This window comes from Tenrec ecaudatus, chromosome 4, assembly GCF_050624435.1.
Source record: "Tenrec ecaudatus isolate mTenEca1 chromosome 4, mTenEca1.hap1, whole genome shotgun sequence".
Lineage (NCBI taxonomy): Eukaryota > Metazoa > Chordata > Mammalia > Afrosoricida > Tenrecidae > Tenrec > Tenrec ecaudatus.
In genome coordinates this window covers 46,411,653-46,435,610 of record NC_134533.1, presented here as the reverse complement: position 1 = coordinate 46,435,610, position 23,958 = coordinate 46,411,653, and the positions used below count along the sequence as shown (strand labels likewise).

The window sequence follows — 23,958 nt, the reverse complement described above, 5'->3', positions numbered from 1 at the left end:
AAGGCATGCAATGTGTTGTCAATTTCAAGGGGCCATATACCTAACTCTCACAAATGCCCTTGACCTTTGGATTCATGTTATCTCACCTTGGTCTAAAGGAGCTGCCCATAAAACCTCATGCTTCATGTATGTGTTCTGATGTCCCTGTTCCTTTGATGGCCCCGAGTTAGCTATTGGAAAAGTCCTCACAGGACTATCACCAGGAGGCAGGTAACTAGTGTCCCTGTTTAACGGAAACTAGAACTGTAAATAAGCTCAGTGGACATGGATTTACCTTCCAGAATCATGTAGAGAGAGAAAAAGAAATTGCCAGGAAAGAGAGACACTAATTGAGGACATAGAGTGCATCTTGGTAGTGTGAGAAGACAGGCTCTAGAGAATCACAGCTCGTGTGGCAATGACACTGCACCACCTCTTTATGCATTGCTTTTCTGTCTGCAATATGATACCAGCGATGCGAGACTTAGCAAGTGCTTTCACATCGTGAGCCTGTCTACATGTAGCTATTGCTGCTTTATTTTACATTATGTCACAATGCTGTCTGTGGAAAATATAAGAAGTGATCATGGACGAGGCTTGTATTTTAAATGCTGATCTATGAAATAAGTCTATAAAATTAATTCTTGTTGAGGCAATAATAAAAGTTGACACAAAAATCCATTATAAACAAAACTTTGTTATGATAAGCTTTGGCTAACCAAGCAGTAAACCATCCTAAGGCTAAAGGATCTGTAATTATTCTATAATATGTTCCAATTATACTTTGCTTTCTAAAAACAGTTCACATTGATTCCATTAACTTTACATGATCTCATGTATATGCTTGAAATTGAGACGTGTAGCTATTAAGTTTCTGGAGTCAGAAGTGTGGGAGTCTCATTGACTCCCTGTGGATGACAGAGCAGCTTGCAGTTATTTAGGAAATACAGACAAAGAATAGACAGAGGGGGCTAAAGTGGCTGTTGGTGCAAGTGGTAATCACCGAAATGATATTAAGCTATGATTTTGCACCCATTGTGCTGTGTGCTTTCCTGCATTTGCTTCATAATCACAACTCTTTGACCTCACTCCCTCTGTGACACTTCTATAGATAGGGAAAGGAAGTCGGAGAAGTTTGCATCACTTGCCTGAGTTCTTGAGCTAGTCCTTGGGTATATGGTGCACTTCTGGAAGAGTTGAACTAGGCTTGGGGGTTGTGTTAGACAGGGTTCTCTACAGAAACAAACCAGGACACTCATCATTTTACATATATTTCTATAGATAGTTAACATAAGAAATAAACTATAAAGCAGTATAAATGGCTCAGTGCAACTCACTCCAGTGAGACAGTTGTGAGTCACTGGCAGTCCTTCAAGTCTTGAGGGCCAGAGTTAGTCCTCTGTAGAGTAATTCAGGCTATCAGGCAGCAAACAGCAAGGCAGGTCACCAACAGTCAGCCAGATGACAGTGTCCGACAGTCCCCAGCTCGAGATGTATATTCAAGTAGCGTGGTAAAGCAGGTCTTAGAGAAACCTCAAGTTACACTGACACAGTCCACAGGTTAGGTGTCCCACAGGTAGTGTAGTTTACAAATTGAAGTCCAATGATCAAAGAGCAAGAGTCAACAAGGGCAAGGCTTTCAGATCTATTTATCTCTCCACCCTTCAGTTAATCCCGCATGTGTTCATTGGCCAGGTTGACACATCAGAGTGGTGTTAAGACTAGAACAGGTGGTGTTGCTGTTGCTTTAAGATATTTTATTCCTTTACCCAGTATTTACACACACACACACGCACACACACACGTACACACACACACGCACACTCATATATACACAAACCCTTATCTAATTTCTGATCTTTTGGAGTTTTAGGTTACATGATTTACTCAGGACACAGAGATATAATACAGAGTGTCATAAATTAGTAAAGTTTTGACTTTTAATAAATATGCATATTTCTACTTTTGCCAAGGTATCCATCTTTCAGTTACTGATGAGCTTGATATACAATATGTATACATATATAGATGCACACATATGTACTGAGAGGTTGGAGATGGAGGTGCAGAACAGAGATAGAATTTAGCCAGGAATGTGGAGTTGAGAAAGATTTAATTGGGGCAGGGAAAGAACTCCAGGGAGAGAGGGGAGAGCAGATAATGGGACAGGGGTACAAACCCCCAACCAGTTAGGTCAGAACACAGCTTGTCAGAGAGGTGGTGGGAGTTACATAGGACCTGCTCTAAGGAAGTATACTCTAACAGAAGAAAGAATCTTTATTACTTTATTGCTTGCAGCTGCAGGGCCTTAAGGCAGGATGAAATCCATGGGAGGTCATCTTGTTTGCAAACATGCTCTTTGAAATGCTGGGAGAATGAGCTGTGCAGATTGACCTGGGAAGGTAAATAGCTTCCTGGGGTTCTGGGCAGGAGTTGCATAGTTCAATAAGTCATCCATCTTCCAGAGAGGCTGGGGATGGGGGCTGTGAAGTTTCATCTTCCTGAGGAGCCAGAGGGGAGGTGGGGGCTCCCAGTCCCAACCTGGCCCAAACATATACATTTGTGTATGTGAAAATGTGTATTGAGTTGCTAACACATGAGTCAAATTTACAGAGTAAAATGCATCTATTTTCATTTCGTTTTTAAAATAATTGATAGGGTTTGTAAATGATCCCTAAAAACACAATATTTTAGAGACAATCTATTTAGGGTATTGAAAGGGAATAGTAATTTTAACCAGTCAGCCACGTTGTTCGTTTTTTCTCACAGACTTTTTGTCGTCTTGTCTTGCTGCTAGTGAATGTAGCTTTGCAGCTCAAATTAGGATAACACTTTTTTTTTTTTAGCAGTTTATATAGAGGATTCGCACCGTTGACTCTTCTCAGTCCCATTAGCAAGGTGATGTCCTTTAAGCTCAGCTTGTTTTTAGAATTTACAAGGGAAAACAGACATTAATTATCAGAATCATTATTTATAAGATGTATGCTTGACAGTGGCTCTAAAGAATTCTATTTGTCTGTTTCCTAAATGTTGGTGGAAAATCAAAACCTCAATCCCTACTGTTCAGATGCAATAACAAAATTATGTCTTTCTTTCTGCTTTGTTTTCTTTAAACTAGAGAAGAAATGAAGTCTCTTCAGGAGGCCCTTCAAAATCAACTAAAAGAGACATCTGAGAAAGCAGAAAAACACCAGGCTACTGTAAGTGTGTTTCTCTCTGTGTCTTTGCTTTTAGGTCTGGGTAATGCTGCTTTCTTTTTTCAGACGTGATAGAACAAGCACACCTAAAAAATGAAGTCACGATATAAGAAATTTTCGTCTCCATGTTCTGAAAGAGGAAAAGCAAAACAATACAAAACAAAAAGCCGACTCAATCAGCATCTCTGGTCAGAGGAATGCTGTATTTAATTCTTGAAGGTCTTTTCATGCTTGACTTTGATTTTCTGAATGAGAAACCAAGGCTAAATAGGAGTGAGCTAGGAACTTGAATGTTTTAAGAATTGAATTTAGTATCTGATTCTATTTTGTTTATATTGATTTATTCTGCTTATTATTGTGGATATAAGGATTTATAGAAATGTTTATTGGGGAGTTTGAAAATAGAGAGCTTGTATGTCCACTTGCTATGAGCCACTAAAATTTGGTCTTTAAAAGTCTCTGAAGAGATGAGCCCCACCCAGTACTTGGAAGTACTCAGGACATTTGCATCCCAAGATACTTGCCTGGGGTAAGATCAACAGATTGAATAAAAAAAAAGAACTCTTTGGAATTTGAAGTTTGAACTAGTGGTCTTTGTCAGAAGCTAGAAAAAAATCTGGAACCATGAAGCAAACTCCTTTCTGGAACTGAACTTTAAAGGAAGCCTGTGGGAAAGCTGAAATACTTGCTAGGTGACCACTTGGATTGACTTGTTGAGTGGAAGTGGGAGAAATGCAGCAATGAAGAGACAGGTTGAGTCTGGCCATTGACACCCTTGTACCTGGTTTACAGAAACTAGAGGAGAAGAAGAGAATGGGTTGATTGGTCTGAAGTTCAAGGGGGCTAGGCTTGTTAAGAATTTGTGATGGGGTCATGGTCTAAAGGCAAGGTGACCAATGGGCACCCTGATGGGACTAAGTGAGGCAGCCCACTTTGAGTTGACCAGAACCCAACCAGATGAAGAGATTTGAGCCTGTGAAATGGTGAATATTGCTGCAGGCTTCACAGCTGGATAGCCTGCCCTGATTTGACTTTACTTATGGATATGGATTTCACAAAGTTCCAACTGGAATGAAGATTCTTCATGTTGAGCACTCGGTTGATTTAAGTGGGCAATATAGAAATTGGATGACCAAAATGGTGGAATAAGGAGACATGAAGTGATTGGCTTACAAATTGTCATAGGTAAGGGAATATACTCATAGGATTATAGGATCGAGGTGTAGGTGTTACTTAACTGCAATTGTTAGGCATAGGACTTTTTTTTTGTTTTATTTAAATGAGGATGGCACATATTGAATTATATACCTTTAAGTTTTATCCTGTTAGGTACAGATCTTATTTATTATTGTTTGTTTGAAAATTATCTATGGCTAAAGAGTTGTGTGAAAGTGTCAAATTGACAAGGGGTGGTCTGTGGTAGTTACATCATCTGGTGTCAACTAGAGGATTAAGAGTGCAAGGGTGGAGTCTAGCTAGGATATAGCCAATGAGACCTCTGTGTGGGTAGGGCCTTCTCCTGAGGGTTCTGGGAAATCCAGATTTCCCTCCTTGGAGGAGGGAGAGACTCTCTCCTCTCACTCCCTGGAAGACACTCTACTGACAAGACACATGGAACTATGCTAGAGCCCTTAACTGGAGAAGCTATGTGGAAACCCCGGCCAGTGTTGAGATGCCTACACCACCACTGGATCCAAAGACTTTCTACCCCTTGGCCTGTTATCATCCTGCATTCGGCATCATTGCATGTGTTTTGTGAGTCTGAAGAGGACTTTATGGATCAATATCGGACAAATGGGCTCATATCAGACTTATTGGCTTGGACTGGACTGGATTGATATACTTTCTTAATGTACAATTACCCTTTATATAAAACTCTCTCTTGTACACATACCAGGTTGTATGAATTTATTTCTCTAGTCTACCCTAACACAATACTTAACAAAACACTTGAAAACTGGACTTCTACTTTGTTCTCTAGGCATAGTACCTATCTTAGGCATCCTTTATGGGCCCTGGACCTTTTATCTTGTTTCATTGGCCATAATTTCCATAGAAATAAATTGCTTGAGACCCAGGTATGAACTGGCAGCCTGTCTTCCTTTTTCAAGATTTCCTTTAGCAGCCTTGATTAAGGTATGAAGTTATGCTTCTGAAATTCAGCCAGGTCTGTTATCTTGGACAATTGCTTCCTGGGGACAGGATTTCTAATAAGGATTGCTGACTTCCTGAGGGCTGTGATTGCTTCCTGTTAATGGATTTGGTTTTATCAGGCTTGCTCACCTGTAAGGTATGCATGTTGTTTCTCCTTTTCTGTCCTGTGCCAACATCGAGTGCATACTGAAATGCATCCTACTACCTGGGTTGCTGGAATCCAAACATTACATACTAGAATAGACAAGTTTTCAGCACCAGTAGCCCAGCCTTCTATGTAGCCTTGATTTTAATAACATATCTATCTTGATATACCAGACTTGACTTGAATTTTTCAATTGCCCATCTATAAAAAATAAAGCATAATAGAAGAGTTCATATATATATTTCTCAGATTCTCATATCAAATTATGAAGTTAAAATTTTATTTTCTGAAAAAAAAATCAGAGTATAATTGTCCTTAGCTTGTACTTATAAAGTTAACAGATAGAGGAACCGAGGGAATTTGGGTATGAACCCATAATGATTCCAATATTTATACAAACATACAGTGAACATCCAAGGAAATGAAAGGTAGACATTTTGAAAGAACAAAAGCCGAGGTTGAAAAGTCTGATGGTAGGAAATAATATGGACGGAGTTGTGCAGTGGTCGCCCTGTGCTCAGTGGAAGGACACATTGTTTGGACTTGCAGCACCCTCACAATTGTAGTCATGCGGAATCTCTCATGATAACATGTCAACAGGAGGGGAGACAAAATCTAGCCATCCTTACTTCCAAGGATCATTCGGGCTTTACTTTTTTTCCAAGACAATTGTTTGTTCTAGCAGTCAATAGTATTTTCAATATTTTTCATCAGCACAATAATTCAAATGAATATATTCTCCCTTGGTCTTCCTTTTTCAATGTTCATTTATCTCGGGCTTATGGGGTAGCTGAAAAATACCACAATCAGGTGCACTTTAGTTCTCAGAGTGACATCCTTGTTCTTCAACACCTTTCAGGAGGTTTGTGCAGCATATTTTCCCAATGCAATAATTTTGTTTTGATTTCTTGATGCTGCTTCTCTGAATGTGTATGAAAGAAAATGAAAAATATGACAGGTTTTGTATCAATTTGAGAAATCCAGAATTCTCTCAAGACATGCCCTCGCATAGCCTGAGTAGCCCTGAGATAGGATCTTCTGCCAAGCTGTTGTGGGGGAGACGGCCATTCAATACCACTGAGAGGATTCACAGACTCCCTCACTCTGGTCACACTTTTAATACAATCGAGTGAGGTTTCATTCACAGTGTGGCCTAATCTTAGTGTGTGTAAGCTGCAATTGTCATGGTAGGCAGTTTGAAACCAGTAGCAACATTTTGGAAGAAAGACTGGGATTTCTACTCTTGTAAACACAGTCTCAGACCCCCATAAAGGTGTAGCTATGAATCAGCACTCATTCGATGGCAGTGAGTTCCTTTGGACTTTTGTATACTAGCTCATGTCTACTACTAGGTATGGATCCTGTATCAGATTTGTCAATCTCTGTAAGTCTCCTGCTGATTCCAGGAGCCATCAGCTTACTGCTGATGGTGGGATCATTCAGCCAATCTCCAGTTTATTCAGCTCAGTAGCCACCATCAGCCTCTGGTCTTCTGTGTCATCTTCCTGAATCCTGTTCACTACCCATGGTAGCTACAGAGTCAGAAGTCTTCTGCTTATATCTGACTTGCAGACTTGCACTGGGCTGGACTTACCACTTCGACATCTGTGTGAGCCATTTCTTGATATAAATCTCTTTCTATATACATAGACTATCTTTTCTGGAGAACACAATCTAATACAAAATCACTGACAAATTTAATATTTTCCCTGTTGATCATGATGCCATCTATTGGTCTAGTTACACACATTTTGGCTTTCTTCACACTGAGTTGTAATCCACACTGAAGGTTGTAGTTAAGGATATTTATCAGCAAGGGCTTCAGTCTTCCTTAGTTTCAATAAACAAGGATGTCACATTGGTATATTGTAGGTTGTTCTTAAGCTTTCTTCCAATCCTAATGTCTCATTCTCCTTCATTCAGTATAACTTCTCTGATTATTTGCTCAGCATACAGATTAAATAAGTATATTGAAAAGACACAGCCCAGATGCATAACTTTCCTGATTTTAAAAAGCATGGCATTCCCAGTTTTTGTTTGAAGAATGGCCTCTTGGTCCATATACAGGTTCTACAGGAGCACAATGGAATGCTCTAGAATTCCAAGTCTTCTGATTGCTATCCATACTTTATTATTTTCAAAACAGTCAAATGACTTTGCATAATAAATAAAATACAAGTAAAAATGTATAGTTAGTTAGGAAGAAAAAGAAATCTGAATTGGCTGAGTCACTCATTTCTTAAAGGACTTTAAAGCACCCTCATCTTAAATTACTTTCAGTACCTTCTGTGTGGCTCAACTTTGAGTACGGACAGAGGACTATGCTTAGCAGAAAGAGCTCTAGTAAACTTGAAATGTTCTAAGGGTATTCTTACTTCTGCAAGAAAGAATAACTTATCACATAACAGTTAAGTGCTCTGCTGCTACCAGAAAGATTGGAGGTCCAAACCAAAGGTTATGCAGGACAGAGATCACTTCCACAAAGGTTACAATCAAGAAAGACCTGTCGGGCAGGTCTACTCCTCCTCCTGTAGTCTCTGTGACAGGAAAACCCATTCTTTCTTGTCTAAGACCACCGCCATGAAATGTCACTCCTCTCCCGCCTCTACTTCCAATGTCATTTCATCTCTGTCACTTGTTAGATGGGTGTGAGTATAGCCAAGACTTTGTTTCCTGGGGATTTTTTCATTGTAAGTAGCAGGTCAGTCAACACTGGTAATATTGTGAATTATTTTACATTATTAATTGTATGTGGTGATATATGCAATGTGTTGAACAGAGTGTCTTAAATTGTAAGCAACCTCAACATTGTAGTAGGTATTATTGGTAGCATTAGGATAAGTATCAGTAATGCTACTTATATTTGCTAAGAGTTAAAACTTTTATTTATCATCAATACCATAGCAAGAAATTTCAGAAATGAAGAATGAGTATCTGACAAAAATAAGACTAAAATGGGAGAGCTCCATGTTCAAAATGTAGCATGCTTTATTTCTTCTACTCTACTTGAATTGTTGTCCAAAGTAATGGCTATCAATGTTTTGCTGATACATGTAAATTTAGATCATTTGAGATTTTCAGGCTTCTAGAGAATTAGAACTATTCTGTTTTTAAAGGGAATTTGATATTTCATTTATCCAATGTGGTTAGGTAAACCAAGGCCTATTTATCTCTATTACAAATCATAATTAGATATTTGAGTTTGTTTTTTTAAGTCATTGGCTTCTATTTTCATAGATTTTGACTATTCTTTATTGTTTGCTATTTTAAAAAATTTAATTTATTAAATGACTGAAAATAATAGATTTGTATATATTTACATATACACAAGTAGATGTATATGTGTATACATAAATATGTGTAGCTGTTTATATTTAGATGTATATGACTACACATGTATGTGTGTGTATGTGGTATCTCTGTGTGTATCAATATGTGTAGATGTGTTTATGTGAAAAAAGAAGCATAATTTATTTCAGAAATGGGTTCTCTTTATCAGTCTTCCTTGTTAGAAAATTAAATCATGAAGAATAAAAATTAGCATATAATTTATAATCTTTCCATTAGAAATAAAAACCTTCATGTACTAGGTAATGTGCTAAGTAGAAAATGTATGAATTACTATAGGAAAGTACACCCTTGAGACCAAAACTCCAAATAACACAGTTCAAAGGGAGTCCTAACTCATTCACTAAGTGAGCTTTAAATTGGCATCTAAATGCCAGAGCATAGGGCAATGTCAGAGGATTTTGAAATCCTCTTGGAGGAAAAACAAAACTCACCAAACATATATATATATATATAGCAAAATCTGCCAAAGTTGCAAAGTTACATGGAATAATACTTACTATAAATACTTGGCAAACTTATTTCTTTTTCTTCTGAAATATAGATCTGAGAAGGACATTGAAACACACTCAATTAGGGCCAGGGCAAATGCAGGGTGACCAAAGAGATATGTGTTAATTAGCAAGAATGTATTATGAATTTCTTGAATCTTAATTTAGGAAAAATTATTTTAACAAAACTAGAATTTATAACTTAGGGTCCACAAAGGAAATGTAGATTTATTCCAGGAATAGAGCAAATAAAGGGGAAATTGAAAAAACATGCATTAAGATAGCAAAAGAAAGTTCCAGTGTATTAAAAATGATGACAACTTAAAATAGGTTAAATTTATGAATTGAGATTTTACCACAATACAAACTATTAAAAATAAATGGACAAAATATACTAATTTAAAAATATTGCATACTTAAGATAAAAACCATAAAACAAAGAAAAACATGGTAATGATATTAATGCTCAGAAAATACAGACTACGACAAAAAGTTAAAAGGGCAGACACTTTATACCAGCAATGAGAAAATAATTATGACAATAACCATAATCATGATAAATATATTAACAATGTAGTTTTTCAACATTCATCAGTTTGCAAATGATTGGGCTCCAGGAGAATCAGTGAAAAGACTCAGTAAAGATCTTACAAAATTAATAATTTCTTTTTAATTGTAAAATATATCGCAGAATCTCCAAGATGATCTTTGATTATGAATAGCAGATTTATGAAAACTAAAACTGTATTGATTCATAACTGAAGTACTAGAAGTTCAAAAGAGGGACATAACAGAAGAGGGGAGAGTGAACAGTCATTATTGGGGGAGCACAGGTGCATGTCTATTCAGGGAAGTGGAAGGGAGAGAGGGCTGACCTCCAGTTGGGGTGGTGGGGAAAGACTGAATGTACTCTAGGGAACATTAGGTGGGGAAGGTGTTTAGTGGTGTTCAGCAGAAGGGCAGAATTGACCGAGGGTCCCTGGGGGTATCCTGGGAAACCAGGCTGGGTGCACAGGAACACTGGAACCCTGAACCCTGGAACTTCGGGGTGCCTGTTGTGTATCAGAGGCTCCATCAGTGAGATCTTACATGGGAACTCCACTGGGAAAACTGGACTCTACCCCAGACACAATTGTAACCTGAGGACTGCAGCTGGTGACTGAAGGAGACAACTGTAGCAAGAGCGGTGTACTGTGGGTTGGCAGACAAACAAGATCTTACTACATCAGTGCCCTGTATGATATGTATTGTACCGGCAACCCTGTGGCAGCCATTCTCTTATAGTTTGCATATGCTTGTTTATATTAGGTTGTATAACAGAGGTGTGTCACCTTTGGGGCTCACCCTTATTGAAGCTGTGTTGTTTCTATGCATTTCAGTAAATGAAACCAAAGGACATTGAGCCCTATAGGGAAAGAAAAAAATAGCAAGTTTTTGGTGGGAAGTGGGATAGTGAGGGGTGGGGTAGAATAAGAGGGAGATGATGTCAAGAAGACCAGGAAGGAAAAGTATGTTTGGAGACTATGGAAGCAATTCTACAATTATGATTGAACTGTGGAAAGGTATGCCATATGTTTTAACACCCAAGTTAACAAAAAATTTTTAAATCCAAAGCATAGACCCAGGAATGGGTATGGGGCTTGCACCAAGTCCTAGATCCAACTTAGGAACTATCAGTTATTGCTTCATGGCACTGCTTGATACTCACGTTCATGAAATGATCATTGAAGATGAGGGTGCTACAGCAAAGTTTGGTGAAGAAAACAGATGGGGTGCCTGGCTATCAATCACAACAGTGTATGGGGTTTTAAAGGCTTGCATTCAAACAAACAGCCATCTAAGTGAGGGAGTCATCTAAGCCGGCACAGAAGAAGCATGTGTGATCTAAAGATACCAACTACAAAACTCAAATTTGTTGAAGAGAAAAGCATCAGGGCTAAAATTATGTACACCCAATTTGTGGAGGGATCTGGGGAAACAAGGAGAAACCAATACCCATCTGCATACTATCTAGTCAGACTGAGCCACTGGCAGATCTGCTCTAGCCACAGGTAAGAGTCTCAAACAGCCTTAGGAACAGGCAGAGACCATTGTAATCTTGATTATACTTGATCAGCCTCCATAATTGGCCAGTTGACCAATGTATAGATGCGACTTACATTTGTTCTGGTGCAAGTATCTCCTACTGGTTCCATGGCAGAAATTTCTTCCTTGGCTTTTTGAATATTGATGGGGGTCTCTTCCTCCTTTCGTATTGTTTGTAATTTTGTCTTTACACTATTATTATTTTATCCTTAACACCTAATACTATTTTGTTTTTTATTATTTTCTGTTGAGTCTCCTAGCTCTGAAGCACAGGAGGAGTGGATGCATAATGATAATAACTGATACAAGGATACATGGAATACGGGAGGGGGGGGCTGATAGGGAGGAAAGGGGGATTTGGAGAGTAAGCAATGAAGGCAGGAGGGAGAAGGGAGCACTGGAATGAATTGTGGTTGCACAACTCATTTTAAAGTTGATTTAACCAAAGGTGGGAAGGGGGATGGCTCTAAAATTGATGTGGTAATCATACAATTCTCTTGGATATGATTCGACAATCAAACTACTATATTATATTCTATGTAAATTATGTGTAATAACACTATAAAAAGAGTATATAGTATGTTCTTCAAATTAATTTTCATAATTTTAAACTAATTTTAAATGGCCAAGAAAGTCCTTGATTTTGAAAGGTATAAAACAAATTCTCCAATACCATGCTGCTAAAATAATTTAAAACTATTTAAAATAAAAGTGTTTCCTATGTTGTGAATTGAATAACATATGTTCTAACTCAGAGTTCAAAAAGATGACAGGAGCCTTAAAATATGGAAAAGGCATATGTTTATTATAATTATATTATTTTTATTTTCAACATGCTGTGGTTAAATCTAGAGGCAGATAGGGTTTATATATTAAGAAATCATAAACATTCATCCAAATTGATAAAAACTCAATTAAACAAAATAGTTTTTCTCTTTACTTAAAAATGTCCAGATAGCTATTAATGAAAAGGCATAATTTAAACTTTATTATGCTATAGATTCTGCTAAAATTACTCTCTCTGCTAGGTATACTATTGTTGATGTAATTGAAGACTGGCTATCAAGATAGAGTCAAAAAACTGTAATTGCTATTATTTAAAAAAAGAAAAATAATTTAGGTTTAGTTTTAAGTATACTGTGCTGGTATAGATGTAAGACCACATATGTTAATGTGTAGCTCTTTATTATATATGTAATTTATATTTCTTTTCCCCTTAGTAATAAAGTTTATGTTTATGCTAATGGCATTGTATTTGAATATAGTTTTCAGTGAGCTCATAGTAAAATGCTGTGAAACATGAATATGATTGTTCTTAGTGCATTCCAAAATACTAAAATATATATCTTTGAAAATGTAGTATATGGATAAAACAGTGTTTTTCTAGGTATGTAGAAAAATGCACTTTAAAATTATTAGAATATTTGTTTCTATTCCTCAGAAAGTTGTGATTGCACACCTTTCAAACTTGTCTTCCTCCTAAAAACACTAACATAGGAAGGAAGCAGTTCTCTCATTTGTAACCATAGAAATTAAATTTATTAACACTAAGTATGTGGATTTCATGTTTCTAACTTTTATTACCTAATATTCTTTAAGTGAAAAATTGCATTAGATTCAGGAGAGGACATGACATAAAGAAAATGTCTGCTAGTATCAGGTAGATCCTGACTGAAAGAAATAACACCAAAAAGTTGCTTATTAAGTTTTGTTGACTATATAAGGACATTTGACTTTATGGATTAAAATAAACGAAGAATAACACCAGGAATCAGAATCTGAAAACTATTCATTGTGCTTATATAGAATTTCTACATGGATCAAGAGACAGCTGCTCAAACAGAATATGGGGATATTACATGGGAAACTCAGGAAAGATATGTATCAAAGTGTATCCTACCCCATACTTATTCTACATGTATGCTGAACAAATAATCCCAGAATCTGAGCTAACCAAAGAATGTGACTTCAGGACTGAAGGAAGGCTTATCAGAAACCGTCTATGTGCTTGTCAAAGGCAAAGAAGACTGGACGCATTCTGAACTGAACCAAACACCCCCGCTGTCAGTCGATTTCAGACATATAGCAACTCTATAGGACAGGGTAGACCAGCTCCTGTGGATTTCTGAGACTGTAACTCTTCAAAGCCTCATCTTACTCCCAGTTGCTGGTGGTTTCAAACCACTGCACTTGAGGTTAGTATCCAATGCACAACCACCAGGGCTCCACTTGAAACACTGGGTTATGGCAATCAAAAACTAAATCCTTCCGTATGAATTGCAAATTGTGTGAAGTTAACCAAAATGCTCACAAATGGAACAATAGACCACATTATGCTAAAGGGAGAAAAATCACTGTTGTAAAGAGAATTTTCCTTGAATTTACAATCATTGCTCATGGAAGCAGAAAAAAATCAAATGATCAATGGCCTTGGGCAAATCAGCTGCATAAAATGGCCTCTTTACAATGTTGAAGAACAAGAATGATAATTTGAGAAGTAAAATGTGCCTGACCTAATCCACAGTATTTCTTATGTGCATTTGAAGGTTAGGAAATGAATAAAGAAAACTTAAAAAGAAATAATACATATGAATTATGATTTGCCATCAAATATTGAATGTACCATGCACTGTCAGTAAAAAAACAAATAAATCTGTCCTGGAAGAAGTATAGTCCTAATGATCCTTAGAAGTGAGGACGGTGTCACTTTGTTTCATGTACTTTGGACATGTTATCACGAGAGATGTTTTCCTGGGGGTGGGATGGGGGAAGGAATTATCAAGCTTGGTAGAGGGTCAGAAAAATCGAGGACGGCCCTTAGTGAGATAGATTCACCATTGCTGCAACACTAACCACAACCATAACACAGCTGCTTCAACATGACTTAAGACGGGGCACTGTTTCTTTATAGCAGCGCTACTCAACCTTCCTCATGCTGTGACCCTTTAATAACATTATTGTCGTTGCTACTTCATAATGGTAATTTTGCTACTGTTAGGAATCATACAAATATCTGATAGGCAGGATGTAATTTCATTGTTACAAATTGAACATCATTAAAGCATAGTGATTCATCATAAAACCAATATGTAATTATATATTGTGAAATATTTATTTCTAACGACAAATAAATTAATAAATGTCTTGAAGCATGGTAACAGTCTTCATGCTGGGTATTCCTATGTTTGCATACCTGCCTGTGGGTGGACCCGCCTGGAGATCGATAGTGGAGTGGTGTACCAGTTCCTAAAACCCTCAGAAATAGGTGTTTTCTGATGGTTTGAGGCAAGCCCTGTGAAAGGGTTGTTCAGACCCCAAAAGGGTCATCCCCCCACAGGTTGAGAACCGCTACTTTATAGGGTCGCTATGAGTCAGAAATGAGTTGCAGGCACCTAATAATGAGGGAAACATAATTCAAGTTAAAAATAGGTGTCACTCTTTCACTCATTAAGGATAAAGTATTGCTGTTCTTTTATTCTTTATTTAAATAAATGATGTTTTCTCTATCTTAAAATATTTTACAATCATTTGCGAGGGATGCTTATTTTTCCAGAATTGTTAAATACTGCTTTATTTTTATGCCAATGATGTCATTATAATATGAATAATTTATATGTACTGAATATTTACATATTGTATTTTCTTTTTGTTTAAACACTTTATTAGGGGCTCATACAACTCTTATCACAATCCATTCATATACATACATCAATTGTATAAAGCACATCTGTGCATTCTTTGCCCTAATCATTTTTTTCTTTTTTTATATTTTATTAGGGGCTCATAAAACTCTTATCACAATCCACACATATACATACATCAATTGTATAAAGCACATCCGTACATTCTTTGCCCTAATCACTCTCAAAGCATTTGCTCTCCACTTAAGCCCTCTGCATCAGGTCCTCTTTTTTTCCCCCTCCCTCCGTGCTCCCCCCTCCCTCATGAGCCCTTGATAATCCACAGATTTTTGTTTTGTCATATCTTTCCCTATCCGGAGTCTCCCTTCCCCCCTTCTCTGCCGTCCATCTCCCAGGGAGGAGGTCAGATGTGGATCCTTTGAATCAGTTCCCCCTTTCCAACCCACTCACCCTCCACTCTCCCAGCATCATCCCTCACACACCTGGTCCTGAAGGTATCGTCCACTCTGGATTCCCTGTGCCTCCAGCTCCCATATGCACCAGTGTACAATCTCTGCCCTATCCAGTCATGCAAGGTAGAATTCGGGTCATGGTAGTTGGGGGGAGGAAGCATCCAGGATCTGGGGGAAAGCTGTGTTCTTCATCGGTACTACATCATACCCTGACTGACCCATCTCACACTTGGGCCCTTGGTCTCCACTCTGCACTTCCCCCTTAATTCACTATGGTATATATATATATACACACACACACACACACACACACACATTTCTGACCTTTACTTAACATTTAAACAATTATACCCTTGACATCCCAATATATTTTCACTGTGCTTTTAATTACAGTTAGTGTTTAATTAAGGATCTCAACGCTACTAAAGTGTGAGGATTCAGGGATCATAATGGAGTCTGTGGCTAACAGGTTATAAATATATGAAAGATGTCATGAATTAAGTATTTAATGAACAATTTGTAAAAATATAATTATTTTTCTTCTTGTCACAAAAAGTGATCGAGTGGAAATGAGTGAAAAACTGTATGTGGATGTGTGTAAATAAGCATACAGAATGCATTACATGAGTGAAGTGTTGTGTCATTTGACATGTGCAACGTTTATGGAAATACATCCCGTGTCCTCTTGCTGCCACCACGACTAGAGCTTATGACAAAGTTTAGAGGAATCCGCCTCTGTTCTACCCACGTGAGTGGCAGGAGCCTCTTGAACCCTAAAACCCTCTGCTCTCACCATAGTCTAACAACAAGGTCAGTGGTTCAAATATAACAACTGATTCGGAGGATAAAGATGACTGCCAATTCCTGTAAAGAGTTACAGTCTTAGAAATGATAGGGAGAATTAATACTTTGCTCTATAATACTGCCAGATGTTGGAATCAGCTTAATGATAGTAGGTTTGATTTTTTATTTGGTTTTTTTTGGTAATTTAAATTTGTCTTGAAATTTCATATGGCAATAGCAATGGGCGTGATCAATATCAAGTTGTTCCTTCTGATTTAATCTTTTTAGTTAGGTTTTTCACTGTCATTATAACAAAAACCATAAAAATGTTAACAGATGCTCCAAGGTTTCAAATGAAATCTTTTGGAGAATTAAGCCCAAGAGTCAGAGTCGTGAAGCTTTTAGAAGACCTCAGAAATGGTTATTTTTTGCTCCATCAGAAGACTTGAGACACTTGTGGATTAAGATCATAGATGGCAATTCTTCTACATGCATTGGAATTAAATCAAAGAAAATTTAAATCTATACTCAAAGAAGTGCACAGCATCAATATAAGTGGAGAAAGTTTAAAGTTGTCAGTAATTTCCTTTTGATTAGATTCTCAATCAATGCTCATGGGAACATCAGGCAGGAAATGACTGATGCATTGGTGTATTGCTTCACAATATTTCTTTAAAATGTTAAAGGCAAAATATGTCAATTTGAAGATGAAGGTGCACCTGACACAGGATGTGATATTTTCAATTACCTCATAAGAATGTGAAATTGGACAATGAAAAAGGAAAATGGTTGGTGATGAATATTGAAAATACCAGAGTGACAGAAGAAACAGAGTCAGGATTAGTAAAAAAGAGGGAAACCCTGAAGAAATAGAGAGACAGAGTGGCTGAAACACTGAGCTCAAATATAGCAAAAATTTTGAGGATGGCTGAGGACCAGAACGTGTTTGATTTTGTTGTGTGTAGAGGCACTATGCACTGTGTGGATCATAAACCAGGGGCAATCTTGAGAAGAATGGGAATTGAAGAACACCCCCAAAAAACAATATATAGGAGGAGACATCATGGTTTCTTTGGTACAATGATGAGACCGCTTTTGTGGCAAGGAAAATCACTATGCAATTACTTTTAAATCTAGTCAGAGGTCAAATTTTCTGATGTTGTAGAGAAACTGAGTCCTTTGTCCAACCATATAGTATAGGTACTAAAAGAACCAAATTTTAAAATTAAGTCTTTATCAGAGTCAGATTATACATAGCTTCCTCGTTGAAAATAAATCCTTCTTTAAATACATGAGGATGGGATATTCTTAGGTATTCAGTGAATATAAGAAGAACTTCCAAAAGTTTGCATAATAAGTCCATTATCTTTCTGTACCTTTTTTTCCCCCGCAATCATTTTGAAGCCCATCATGTGAATGAATCGAGGTATGGATGTTTTGGTTCATGCAAAGTGTGAACATTATTGCTTTGTTTCTTTTCCATATTTATTAATAAATAGGTATTAGTTTTCTCATATCCTGCAAAATCATGAAAATAAATTTATGAGAGACCTAGGAATTCATTTTAGATGCATCTACCTAATTTTCTATTCATTTTCAGATTAACTTTTTAAAGACTGAAGTGGAGAGAAAGAGCAAAATGATCCGAGATCTTCAGAATGAGGTAAGATTAATATTTCAGGTAAAATGTATACAAATTGAAGATCACACACACTGGCCACACATTTGGAAGACTGGGGCTATCACATCTGTCTCATCCATAGCAACTGTGCACAACACAGCAAATCATTGCCTGCCTACACCCCTCACCACTGGTCCTGGGCTTGCGCCCTGAAGATTGAGCATGTGTAAAATTGGGCTTCACTTATGCAAATCCATATCCATGTAGATATGATTTCTGTTATTAGCCCAAGCATCTCTAGCACTTTTTCGTTTATAATTAGTTTTACTAAAACTACTATTTGTGTATTTACTTGTATATTTATGTATTTACTTGTCTGCTTAATAGTATCGGATTCCTTGAGAAAGAAAGCTATCTAGAAATCTTAGCTGTAACTTAGCTTAAGTTTGAACCAATCTAGAGTAAATTGAGGATAATTTCAGCATGAGAGACATCCGAGTACATAAGTCAGCTATTAGCACTTTCATTGTAATCTTTGTATTATAAGGACCCTTTACAATATTTCATGGCATTTACTCTTGATTCCTTCTCTTTTAAGTAGCTATTTTCACAATATCATTATCACTTTTCTGTTCCCACATTTTGTTTTATATTTCTTATACATACAATTAGTTAATTATAGCCATTAAACTACAAATTAGTAATGATAAAGCTTCCTTATTTAGTTCAACTAATTACGGCTTTATGGTTTATTTTGAATCAATCTTTCCAGTCTTCACTCATTCCACCCCCTTTTAAATGATTTTTTTGCAGTAGATGAGCTACGTTATTCCTATTACGTTCCACCTTGATTTCAAGGTTAGACAGAGTTTACAAATGCCTTGGTATCAAAATCCTATAGTGCTTTGAATATGACTGTAAAAATCTTGATGTTCTTTACAGTATTAACATAACTTTAAGACAATATCTGGTCTCAACCAGGTATGGACTGGTCGTAGTTAGGAATCTGTCTTTCCTACAATGTGATAATGCATAGTCTCCACAGAACCAGGACAGGAGCTGGGACAGAAAATATGTAAGGCAATGTCTAAGTCTGTTCTCAGCACCACATAGTGAAAACACATTCTCTAACTCCACATTTGAAAATGGAGGCTGGTTTCCCCTATTTCTTACTTTCTAGAATTGAAATGCTAAGAGATCCTGAATAATATAAAGACCAATATCAAGGAATCTCTGAACATTCTGAAATTTAAAAAATAAATACAAGTATATTTGTACTTTCTAAGGAACAAGGTCTAAAATCTCAGAGTCCATGACTGCTAGAACAGATAATAATGATTTTAAAAAGTTTATAAGCACTGATTTAGAGGAAATTCTAGTGAATGTTGGGGAGAAATGCCATTTAATCCAATCTTGTGGTTGTAAATCTCTCTAAAATAAATGATTCCATCTTCCTGCTTCAATAAGCACACTGAAATGAAGATGATAAGCTATTTCATAGTGTGATGGAGTGCTTCAGGGTCATCATTCTGAAAATGGATTCTTATGCCTGCTTGCAGATGACTAGGTAGGAATCTGAGTGAAGTACGTGCACGTTCTGAGTCTGGAACATGCTCGAGGTATATTTAAATGATTTTATCAGTGTTCCATTTTATTTCTATTGATTTGCCTTTCTTATTTTCTGATTGATGAGCAATTTTCATTAACTGGTTTTTCTGGTTCATGTGTACTAGTAGTCAAATTTTCTGGCATTTTCTGTCTTCCAGGCGTATAGCTTAGCCATTTTTCGTTTGGATTTTAAGCAGGGAAGAAGGAAATGCTTCATTAGATGAAAGTCTTAGCCATTTTTGTAAGTCTGAGCTATATCTATATATAAGAGGAAAAAAGAAACATTTAATAGGTCCAAATTTGTCTATAGAAATATTCTGTTATTGCTCATTTAGAAAGTATTTACAAGTAAATTTTATTCATGTATTTATCATGGAATAAAATTCAACTCCTTTCCAAATTTGTGCATGATTCAGGAGGAATACACATGCTGATAAGTTTCCTTTATATGAAATAATCTCTGAACATGAAAAATTTGAAGACAGATATTAAATAATAATTATATAATATGCAATATGTGTATCAAACAACACACTATCATATGGTATATGATAGTAAAATTATAATGATATAAATTACCATTACTTCTCAAAATAACTATAATATGAAATATATTTTGATAAACATGGTACAATATAGCATCATAAGGAGACAGATGAGGGAAAATACCACATACAGATTTGGTAGCTAATGAGACTTTATGAAAGAAAGTAAAGCAATTATGAAATTGCTTTACAAAGACCTGGCAGGATTAGAATGTATGGTTATTTATTCACAACGTAGAATGCAAAGCTGATGATACTGCAACAATTGTTAGTGAAATGAATGTTCCATGTTTATCAACATGAAGAAGGAAGTTAATGATTTTCTATAGCTGCATCCAATCCCAGACCAGTTTGCTAAAAAAGATTAGATTTGCATTTTCCAGACCTATTTCGAAAGTATCTTTTATGAGTGTATCTACCTCATTTATAAAAGTGAACACATAATAATATGATTTCAAAAATATATCTTTAATGTTCTTATATCAGATGTAAACACATGAAACTTTTTACTGTGCAAAGAAAAGTAACTTTTATTCACCAATTCAGGGGTAAATTAGGACTGCTTAAACATATTGTTATCTATATTTTATTTAAAAACATTGCTATAACATAATTCTACTGAGTTCTAATTTTCTACTGTATAATTCTGAAGGGCTGTCTATATATATATTCTTAAAAATATAAATGGTGTTTTTTTTCTCTGCTGGCTGCACTTTGGTCACCAATTCTTGTGCACGATTATAGGAATATCTAATGTTTTCTGGCATGATTCTGAGAAAGGTTAATTTTTATATTATTAAAAAACATTGTTTTGCAAATTTTATGTACTTCAAAGTGTTGTTAGTTCTATAATTGAAATACATTCAAGATATTGAATGCATGTTATGCTTTCTGCAAGTAAAGCTATTTTCACCATAATAATTATTGTTGTGATTAGTTCCTGAGATAAAATTATTTCATCTGTAAGCAATGTTATACACATGGTGCTAATTGATTAGGAATAGTTCTGAGCAACCAAACTAAGCACTGCATTTCAGTTAAACAATTATATCCAAGATAAGACTGGATACATATTCATCAGTACAGAGGATAAAAAGTCAACATACTTCAGAGGAACACAATTCAATCCATAAAACTCCATCCTTTATACCTGCAAATTCACATATTTTCCACATGTAAACTATATTCATTCCAGCATCACATCCCCAAAAGGCATACCCTTAAATCACAGCCCCCAAAGTCATATTCGTACTGTGTCTAAAATTTCTTGTTCAAAAGCCTCTAGATGAGATATGGGCCAAACTTTTGTTATAGTCCACTCTGCTATTCTCTGGAAAATGAAAATATGACTTTTCTGATTGCCAAGTACAGTGATGCAACAGGTATAAGGTAAATACTTTGATCCCAAAGAGAAATTAGAGGGGCAAAAGAAGCAGTGGGTACCAAACAATTATAAAATCTTGCAGAAAAATTCCATTATTTTCAAAGATTTAAATCTGATATTTGGTTGAAATGGATGGTGGAGCTCACCTTCATCCCTTTCCTAAAGGTCCGAGCATCTAGATTCTAGGCAACCGCTCAGCCTCCGGGGTTCTTGTCAGCAGTCCACTGTGGAACACCCTAGCAGTGTCGTCACCCCTGAAACACCAATGTCAGCCCTACCCATGGAAACCTTGGTTGTGTTTTCACACTTTAAAAACTGCAAAATTGATGTCTCAGATTCCTAGACCTATCGGGACTGACCTCTAAACTTCTGCCGACTTCTAGACTTCTCATAGGATCAGTCGGTATTATCTCAGAGCTGAGCAGCACTATAGACATGTATCCGGTCCTTAAAATCCAGTTTTAAGCACCATGTCTTCATTCCATCCTAAAAATTCAGTGGTTCTCAACCTTCCTAATGCTGCGGCCCTTTCATACAGTTGCTCATGTGGTGGTGACCCCAACCATAACATTATTTCATTGCTACTTCATCACTGTCATTTTGCTACTCTTATGAATTTTAATGCAGATCATAATGTATTTTCCAATGGTCTTAGGTGACTCATGTGAAAGGGTCGTTTGACCCCCGCGGGGTCATGATCCATAGGTTGAGATTGCTGCTATTTCTATTTCCTTCATTATAAATTTGTAGCTTTTCTAAATGACTAATCTCTTTAGTCAATGGTTGTCCAGCTACATTTTTGGTATTCTTTCCAGAACATGCCTTCTCAATTTTTATATGAGTAGGCTGAGGATGTGCTAAACCTTAAAGGTCTAGTTGCTTTTTTACAGTTTATACTTTAATTTATTACAGCCCACATATTAGTATATGAAATATGAAGGTGCCAACCTGTCACTTCAGGAATTTGCTCAGGAATATTCTTGGTCAAATACCCATATTGTTGACCTGGTCTCTTTCTTGTTTTGTTATGGGTCTGTGCAAGGTCGCTATGCCCCTCTGTGCTAACTTGGGTAGAGATTGGATTTCTAAGTATCTGGACCTGCCCTCCAGATGGTCAGATTTGCTGGACTACTGACTGCTGGAGTACTGTGTTCAATAACTGTGTTTAAAAATATTCTTTTGATTTCTTTGATCAGTTGTTATGTCACCCTTTACATTTATAATTGTAGACATTTGCATCTTCTCTACCTCATCCTTAAGTTTGCTAGTGGTTTTTTAGTTTTGGTTATCCTCTCAAAAAAACCAAATTCTTGTCTTGTTGATATTTTACATTGTTTTTCTATTTTCCAGTTCATTTTTGTGCTCTAAGTTTTATTATGTATTTTCTTCTGTTGTTGGAGCTTTTATGTTGTCGTCCTTATTGTAATTATTGTAGGGGTGTGTTAAGTGTTGAAAATGGTTTTCTCCTGTTTTTTAATGTGCATTGATTGTTATAAGTAGTCCTCTGATAACTGCTTTTGCTGTGTCCCATAGTTTGATATGCTTTGTTATTATTCTCATTTGTTTCATGCAACCTCCTAATTTCATCTCCAATGTGCGCTAATATCCAGTCCTCTTTAAGCAGTGAGTTGTTGAGTTTCCATGGGTTTGTCTTTATGTTCTGTTCTTTCTGTTGTTCAGTTCCAGTTTTATGACACAGTGATCTGAGAAGGTGGTTTGTGTGATCTCTGTGTTATAATTTGTCAAGGCTTGCCTAGTTTGGGGTCTGTTTTAGAATATGTATCATAGGCAGTGGAGAAGGATGTGTCTTTTTTTGCTATTGGTTTGAGTGCTCTGTAAATATTAGGAGGCCAAGCTGTTTGTTTATTTTATTCAGCTCTATTTTTTCTCTATTGAGTGTTTCTTGTTGCTCTATCTTTCCACGAGAATGGCACATTGCACTCTCCCACTATTATTATCGAGCTGATGATTTCTCCTTCCATCTTTGACAATTTGGTTAATGTATTTCGAGGATCTTTCATTGCGCATGTACATGTTTATTATGGCTGTATGTTCTTGGTGTATCAATCCTTTGATCATTATGTAGTGTCCATTTTTATCTCTCATTATTTCTTTTATTTTGAAGACTATTTTGTCAGAGACTAATGTTGCCACGCCTGCCTTTTGAGGTGGGGGGGAGGGAGCTTAGTTCTTGGCTTAGTAAATTTCCCTCCATCCTTTGACTCCATTTGTTGTTTTTTTTCCTGTGATTTTTCAGGTGTGTCTCTTCAAGGCAACATATTGATGGGCGTTGTCTCCTAATGCAATCTGCTACTCTTTGTCTTTTGATTGGTGTATTTAGTCCACTGATGTCCAATGTTATGAATTCTATACGTGGGTTAGTTGCTGTCTTTTTGTAGCATATGTGTTTGGTACCTTTTATTTTTTAGGGGTGGCCAGGTGGGAGTATTCATGTCTTTGTTCCCTCTGTAGATTTGAGTTAAAACAAACAACCGTTGATTTCTGGGTGATGTTGAATAGTGTGG

At 36.6% G+C, this 23,958-nt stretch overlaps 1 protein-coding gene across 1 annotated transcript in view; it reads left to right on the top strand.

Moving 5' to 3' along the window:
- Window positions 1-3,104: 3,104 nt before the first annotated feature.
- LUZP2 (leucine zipper protein 2) overlaps window positions 3,105-23,958 on the top strand; it is a 297,788-nt gene continuing 276,934 nt past the window's right edge. The window contains exons 1-2 of the mRNA XM_075548401.1: window positions 3,105-3,179; window positions 17,876-17,938. Of these exons, the coding sequence (XP_075404516.1) occupies window positions 3,105-3,179; window positions 17,876-17,938 (138 nt within the window). The remainder of the gene's footprint in view (window positions 3,180-17,875; window positions 17,939-23,958) is intronic.